The sequence below is a fragment of the Microtus oregoni genome, unplaced genomic scaffold (assembly GCF_018167655.1).
Source record: "Microtus oregoni isolate MIOR12 unplaced genomic scaffold, Mior012 000002F_ref0000024, whole genome shotgun sequence".
In the NCBI taxonomy this organism is placed as follows: Eukaryota; Metazoa; Chordata; class Mammalia; order Rodentia; family Cricetidae; genus Microtus; species Microtus oregoni.
In genome coordinates, this window is record NW_024543061.1 from 8,617,579 (window position 1) to 8,626,430 (window position 8,852).

General features: G+C 35.6%; 1 gene segment (V, D, J or C); it reads left to right on the forward strand.

Moving 5' to 3' along the window:
• Positions 1-5,869: 5,869 nt before the first annotated feature.
• On the forward strand, positions 5,870-6,582 carry LOC121432718. The segment is given in 2 exon segments: positions 5,870-5,918; positions 6,041-6,582. Coding segments are annotated over 2 exon segments (591 nt in total).
• The last annotated feature ends 2,270 nt before the right edge of the window (positions 6,583-8,852 follow it).

The window sequence follows — 8,852 nt, forward strand, 5'->3', positions numbered from 1 at the left end:
CACAGACACTTTCATAAGTCAGGAACCCCGAAAGATCATCTCACCTTTAGGAAAGGTCAGCAGTCCTCTTTCTGCAGGTTCTCTGTGTCCAGTTTAGGCAATAGTACAGGCAAGAGCAGTTTCTTGCCCAAATGGCTATCAAACTCCATAAGGATCCTCTTCGATGCCCATCTTCCTCTTGAAGTAGATTGGTGCTGCCAGGAGCAGAGTGTCTCATTGTCATGAAAAACCCCAAGTTATTAAAACATTTTAAATGCCATATTTTCTAACCTTTGAAAAATATGAAGAATGCATATCTAAAATATATCTATGTACATCTAGAAAATCTTAACTAACATGACTACAAGCTTGACTATTATTGGTTATCCATTAACAACCTATATTGTGTCTGCAGGACACAACAGATAGTGACTGAACTAACAACCAACATTACATTTTCAGTGAACTACACAATCACAATACCTTAATCAAGATCCGAAATACATATACATATAACAAAATTGACCTTAAATTCAAATCACTAAAGCAAAATCCATATCAATGCAAATTATTCATACCTATATCATATCCCCCTTTAAATGTGAAAGAACATTTATAAACAATATTTGGGAATATGGGCACAGTTATTTCTCTTCAATCTGCTTCCTGCTGAATGGGGGCACTGCTATTTAGGTCTTTTATGGGATAACCTGTGTGTTAGGTTCATCTCAGTCAGCAGTCGAGTGAAGTACTTTTTTGAAGGTGTTCACAGCAACCTTTCAGGAGGGCGTGGTCTATCATACCATATTAGGATAGAAGAAATCCACAGGGTCTCATCCTCTGTGAAAACAAAAGAATAAACTCCTTTCCAAAGTATCATATCCTTAGATCCAAATTCTGAAGTCAAGGTATTTTCAAACATCTCAAAACATCTATCTTGGATTAGTTCAGCAGCATTTAAAAACAAATATCCTTTGCTCTTTCCTCAGGATTCAAACAATTCAAAGAGAGCATAATAGCATACAGTATCAATATTCTCTGTATATTTTCCATCTTTGTGCAGCTTTATTTTAACCTCTATTTTGTTTATTTTTACTTTTAACTTTTTGCTTTTTGAGACAGGTTCTCTGTATATCTTTGACCTGGAATAACTCTGTAGACCAGGCTGTCCTTGAACTCTCAGAGATCTGTCTGTCTCTGCCTCCCAGGCATTGGGATTAAAGGCGTGTGCTACCACACCTTGAAGTCACAGAGGTCAATCTCCCTCTGCCTTCCAAGTGTTTGGATTAAAGGTGTGTCCTACCACACCCAACTACTCTCTTTCTTCCTTTTGTTGTTGTTTTTTTTTTTTTACTTAAAAACTTTAACTTTTAGTCTGCATATATTTTCAACACACTGTAAATCATTTAGAGGTTTTCTTTGTTTTTGAATCTCTCTTTACTGTATCTCCCTCTCTTTTTCTGAACACATGAGCCTTTAAATTATGGAGCAACATGAGTAGGATTAAAGCCATGGCTTTGAGGGCTAGATCCAGCCCATTCCTTAGCTTTCCAGCCTCATGGCGGAGTTACCGGCTGTAGCCATTTTTATTGCCACAACTCTATGGCGTTTCAAGGTCCTTGCCAGCAAACAAGCTGCAGCATTCTTCTCACAGACCACACTCAGCCAGACTGCCTGCCTGAGTCAGAGTTAGCCCTGGCAGTACAGCTCTGAAAGCTGGCATTTTTAAACGGCACAACTTTTTTCTTGCTATGGCTGAAAACAAACAAGCATTCAGTCAACTTTTATCAAAGTGCCATTTAAGTGTTTTGTGGCAGGACCTCTTAAAAGAGCTGCAAGGTTTGCAGCTGAAGTTGAGTCAGGAAGCCTCTCTTAGATGAGAACACTTGCTTGCCTCTAGCAGGCAGAGCAGACCTGAGAAATTGCTGCTACCAAGAAAACATGCTTTACTCCATTCTTTCCCAAGCTTACTCAGTCTTTCTATGGATGCAGTCACCCCACGTTGGGTGCCATTCTGTTGTAGAAGCTATGGGCCTCTTCCCACAGCCCGGCTCCCAGCTGCCAGCTAGTTTTAAACCCGAAATAACAACACACAAATTGTATTCATTTAAACACTGCTTGGCCCATTATATCTAGCCTCTTCTCGGCTAACTCTCGTACTTGGACTAGCCTATTTCTAATAATATGTGTAGTACCCCAAGGTACGCTTACCGGGAAGATTCTCATGGCATCTGAGCTCACTTCCTCTTCCTCCCAGAATTCTGTTCTGTTTTCTCCAGGGACCTATGTTTTAACCTATGAGGGACAAGCAGTTTCTTTATTAATTAACCAATGACCTTCCTCCATCACAAGCTCTTCAGTTTCATGAGGTTCAATTTATTTATTATAGATCTTAGTGCCTATGCTATTGGTTTTCTGTTTAGGAAGTTTCCTCCACTGTCAAGGCTTTCAAGGCTCCCCACTTTCTTTTTTAACAGGTTAAATGTATCTGGATTTTTGTTGAAGTTTTTGATTTTTTTGTGAACTTGAGTTTTGTGCAGGATGACAAATATCTATTTAAATTTTTCTATATACAGATTGATACCATTTGTCCAAACTGCTTTTTTTTAATTCCATTGTGCAATTTTTATTCTTTGTCAAAATCTAGTGCCCATAGGAATATGAATTCATAGTTGGATCCTTTATCAGATGTCATTGATTCACCCGTCTGTTTTTGTGCCTATACATTTGGTTTTTTAATAGTATACCTTCATAATAGAGCTTACAAATTGGAGTGGTGATACCTCTAGAAGCTCTTTTATTTTGCAGGATTGTTTTAGCTATCTTTGCTTTTCTGTTTATCCACATGAATTTGAGTACTGTTTGTTCAAGGTCTTTGGAGAATTGCCAAGGAATTTTGATGGGATGGTATTAACTCCTAATATTGTTTTTGGTAAGATGGCCATTTTTACTACATTAATTCTACTGACTCATGAGCATGTAAGATCTTTTGGTCTTCTGATATATTCTTCAATTTATTTCTTGAAAGGATTAAAACTCTTATCATGTAGATCTTTTACTTACTTGGTTAGAGTTACACCAAGAGAGATAATATTATTTGTGGTTATTTTAAATGCTATTCTTTCACTGATTTGTTTATTAATTCATTTATTGTTTGTATATAGGAAGGCTACTGATTATGTTGAGTGAATCTTGAATTCAGTTAATTTATTAAAGGTGTTTTTCAGAAGCTAAGAGTTGCCTGGGAGAATTTTGGCAGTCATTTGCTTATTCTGTCTTATTGTGGTGGTTTGAAAGACAAAATGCCCCCCACCAAAGGGAGTGCTACTATTAGGAGATGTTACCTTATTGAATGGAGTGTATCACTGTGTGTTGAGATTTAAGGTCTCTTGCTCAAACTTTCCTCACTGTGATTGTCTGTCAAGTTCCTGTTGTCAGACATATGTAAGACTTAGCTGTTCCAGTCCTGTACCTGCATAATTCCATGCTCCAGGTCATGATGATAATGGACTGGACCTCTAAAACTGTGAGTCACACCAATTAAATATTAATTAAAAAACCTGTTGCTGTGGTTGTCATATCACAGCAATAAAAAAACTAAATAAGACACTTGTCATCTACAAATAATGATATTTTGACAACTTTCTTTCCAAATTTCATCCTTTAGATCTCTTTTGGTTCTCATTGCTCTAGCTAGAATTTCAAGTGCCATTTTGAATAGATGTAACATGAGGGCTGGCTTGTTGGGGTTTATGTCCTGCCTAGTTCCCACAGCTGGTAAGCCCCCAAAGTCACACAGAGGTCCCCATAGGTTACAAACTGATTGGCCTCTTAGCTCTTATAACTTATATTAACCCATTATTCTTATCTATTTAGCCACATGGCTCAGTGCCTTTTTCAGCAGGTCAGGTCACATCCAACTTCTTCCATGGTCTGGGCAGGACTGCGGAAAGAGCTTTCTTCTCCTCAGAAAACACTTGTGTCACTCTTGGACAAATGGTAAAATCTTATATCCAAGGTCATTACTGTAGTTTACAATTGGATATTAGTTTTGTAGACTTTTGTCCCCTCAGGAGCTCAGGAGCTTCACTATGATAAAAACTATCATATCATCAGGCTTCCCTAGCTCTTTGGTCAAGGTTGACTGATTTTTCCATATCCGTTCACAAATGAGTACAGTGTCTTTAGAAATAGCATGTCAACAAAAATTCTCGTGGGAAATTGTCTTGATTTACCTACTACTATTGTGATAATCATCATGACAATTAACAACTTCTATAAGAAAGGATGTATCTGAATTTATGGTTCTAGAGAGTCAAAATCAATGATGCTAGAGAGAAGTCATGGTGGCTGAAATATCACCTAAACGCTCACATCTTGAACTACAAGAAGGAAATAAAAAAAATTAAGAATGGTGCAAAGCTTTGAAAGAGGCAGTTAGTTTTCTGAGTTCAAGACAAGCTTTATCTACAGAGTGAATTCCAGAACAATCAGTTCCCCACAGGGAAATCTTTTCATGGAAATCCAAACCAAAGACAGACAGACAGTCTGATATAAACATACAGAAAATAACAAGAAATAATTGAAAATGGAGTATGAAGAATATACAGGACAAAATGAACTGAATGGCAATATGTTCATGCATTAAATCTCAACAAAATATCTCAATATTGTTTATTTTTGTTAATTGAAAATTTTATTCAATCTCCTATTCTTTAAACCTGGGTATTCTTCCAGAGTGAGATTTACTATTTCTTATATAATGACTGTTCCTATGATTTGTAGATAATATGCCTGAATTGTTGTCTTGGATGCATTAAGTATCAGAATCTTTGTAATCTTAAGTCCGTAATTTAATGAATAAAATCCCTCAAATAGTGTGTATGTTTGTGTGTGTGTGTGTGTGTGTGTGTGTGTGTGTGTGTGTGTGTATGATGATACACAAACTTTTCTGCCTCTTAGTTTTTTTGGAGACTGACACATACACGCAGAAAATGAGGCTGTCATCTAAATCAGATTAATGTTTCCAGTTACTGTTCAAGAGTAAAAAGTGAAAATATTATTTGTAATATATAAGAGAGCCACGTATTTGAGTGTTCATGTTTTCTGATACAGTGTTTAAATCTGTCATCACCTCTAAATGATTTCTCATGAGGAATTGTGGGAAATAGAAGCAAATAGTAGAAAGAGATAAAATGGTGGATTCCAAAGTGAGGAAAATATATAACCCATTTAGTCTGTGAGTATGAAAGCACCTTCATTTTCATAAGGGGTTGGAAATCCAAAGTGACACATATTGTTGGAATCAGCGTGTTTTATGTGCACCTACTATGTAATTCCTTTCTTTGTACTGCAGTAATATCATTGTTAAAGCTGTATAATCTTATTTTTTACATTATTAAAATGGTCCTGATAAATTATCCTTTTAATTTAAAGGAATGACTACTCAAACTCACAAACACTTCACAAGAAAAACACAGTATTTTTAATCAATCACAATTATTTGTGTGAGTTAAAGATTTAACAATCCTGTCTCTGCTGTATAATCTTTTGTGGCTGGAAATTTGTATGTATTACCCCCAATATATCTTTGAAATTTATTTCTCAAAATAGGGATTATTTATATAATTATTGATATTATACAATGTTGTATATAATTTTAAAATTTGTAAAGGAAGTGTAATCTTTGGAGGCACGTATGTGGACTGACCTTGGACATCTGAGACTGTGGGCTTTTGCCAAGTTGTTGAGTTGAATAATCCTTGCAGCCGTACTCAGCCCTAACTGGTTCCCAATGATTTGCATACACTCACTGCACAGCCCTGAGGACTTCTTCATATACCAGTCACATTCAGTATACTTGTCATTGCAGTCAGGACTCAGCAGAGACATGAGGGCTCCTGCTCTGATCATTGGGCTCCTTCTGCTTTGGCATCCAGGTGAAAGAGACCTAAAATGGGAAATTTCTTGTTACTCTGCAATTATTGTTTATTGATATTTGGGGCCAATCCTTTCATATCATGCTTAATTATGTGCATATTTATAATGCCTCCATTCTTAGGTGCCAGATGTGGCATCCAGATGACCCAATCTCCATCCTTACTGTCTGTATCTCTGGGAGACAAAGCCACCATCACTTGCCGAGCAAGTCAGGGAATTAGTGGTTGGTTAGCATGGTATCAACAGAAACCAGGGAAAGCTCCTAAGCTCCTGATCTACTTGGCAAACAGCTTGGCAGATGGGATTCCATCGAGGTTCAGTGGCAGTGGGTCTGGGTCAGATTATTCTCTTACCATCAGCAGCCTGGAGTCTGAAGATATTGCAACTTATTACTGTCAACAGTATGATAAGTATCCTCCCACAGTGATACAAGTCTTAACATTAACCTCCATGGAAGCAGAAGTGAGAGATTGGGTTTCTTCAGCTGTTCCTCCTCATGAATCACTTCCTGAAACTGTTTCTCAGATGTCACAGGATTTTAAGAAAAGTTTACAGGGTGTTATTTATTTTTATAGAAGTGGGCCAAACAGTACTCTCTGTAGCCTAAACATCCTCCTTTGTCACCTCCAACACTACAGAATATCAATGCCATTTCTGCTTTAACAAAGGTCACATTTAATCCTTGCTAGGAGTCTGAGTTTTAGTCCCATTGTAGACTCATATAGAACAGTCCAAACTAATACAAACTTTCCGGCACACATTATTTAAATATAGAAAATTAGTTACTAAGTGCAGTATTTAAAGGTCAGAGAAATATTATTGAGAGTAGTTCGCAGCAGAAAGCATTCCTGGATTTCTCACAACATCTAGAGCACAGGTGTCAGAGAATGAGGATGCTGTCTATCTGTAATCCTCTGCTGTGTCTTAAAATTCTGGCAGTGGGTGTTGATGCTATCTGCTGTCTGCAGAAATTCACAGAGAATTCTAATGACTCCTATGTCCTCTGGTCTACCTACAAAAATTGAATAATGTTGAACCACACTCCTATGACTTTTAATATCACTGTAGGAAGGTGAATATAGATTTTTCTATATGAAGTCATAAAAGTCAGAAAGGTTGAATATGCTTCTAAAATCGGTATTAATGAAGAATTGATATATCAGAACATAGTTTAGAAACAACACAAAAACAGTGATTTATACTCTATTCTTTTTAGGGGGCTAAAATATATTTGCTATTTCTTTTTGATGTCCCATTCATCTACACACTTATCTACATATCTACAGTACCCTAAAGGCTTAGTTACTATAGTTTTATACAAAAGAGAACAATCAAGTCAGAAGATATGATACCACTGCTTTAGGGTCAGATTTTCTTAGTTCTTCTCTCTGATTTCCACATAAATTTTAGATTGAGTAATTTAAGTTTAGAAACTACCCTAGGAATATTAGTTGTATTATGTTGATTTTATATGCCAATAGGAAAAAATATGCTTTGAAAACTTGTTTGTTGAGCTGGAGAAAATGCACAATGTTCAAGAGCACCTGGTTTTGAGTCTCAATATCCACATGGTGACCTGGAGCTGGAATTAACTTCAGTTCCAGGGTATCCAGGACCCTCTTCTGACCTCTGATGGCAGCATATATGCACAAAATGTTCTTACAAACATGTAGGCATGCAGATATTCAAAATATTTTTAAATTGGTTCATTTTATGAACTCATACATTTTCTTTATTCACTTTTATGACCTTTAATGTATAGGGCAATTGGCAATTCCAATACCTTGGTGTATGAAGATTTTTTTTGTAATTACCTCTAAATATTTAAGTTAATAATAATTAGGTTCTGATATTTCCAGTGCACAAATGCTGACTAGTTAGACAAACAGGTAGATGATAGATAAACAGACAGATAAATAGATAGATGATAGATAGTTAGATAGATAGAGAAATAATATCTACCTATCTGTCTATCCAACTATACACCCATATATTAAAGCAGATCATTAATCTATGGAAAATACCCTAAGATTTTCTATTCTATTTTTCTATTTGTTGTTATTAAATTTTACATCATTTAAGTACCTTATTATGATTACTTAAATTCCTAAAGTGGTTAATCAGACTTCTGAGGATGATAGACATCTAGAGGTTTCTGTCATGTGGCACCATGAATAACTAAATTAAGTTAAATTAATCATATCAGTGATTTATAAACAGCCTTATTTTTATAAAACATTTTGCCATAGAATTGCCTTTAACTGTAATATATGATAAACTCATAATGAGATTATTTGAGGAATTCATATTATGTATATACCAGAATGAGAATAGTCACTTTTCAGTAGCAAAGCAATGGGATAAGTATCAGGGCATGATTAGAATAAAAATGTCGACTGAAGATTATGAGAAGAATGTCATATGTCACTTTCTGAAAGTAAATTTTTGGAGTACATAAATGAGAAAATACTTGAGAAAGCCCAATATTGAAATCCTGTGGGGTTTGGTAAAACAAAATTATTATAATGATGACCTCCACCACAGCTCTGGATCAAAGATACTTGAAAACTACAAAGGTATATCACTAAGTAAGTTATATTAGTTTCACAGTTTCACAGAAGTTGAAACTGGGGCAAAGGAAATTAATGGTGAAGTAGTCAATCTTAGGAAAAACACAAAGTTTGTCTACAGAGGAATTGGCAAAAATAAATTTAAAAATTTCAAGTAATTATAAAAACTTAGCAAAATAAAAGATATTTATTGGTTTAGTTATTGATAATTAGAATATAATTTTGCAGTAGTAAATTATTTCCAAATCTGCAAATATTAACTATCCCTTTGTTTCTTGGGATTCTTTGCCATCTTCTGAAAGCCATTTTACTGAACTGTGGCTACATGAGAAGACTACACATATGCCAAGTATACAATGCTAT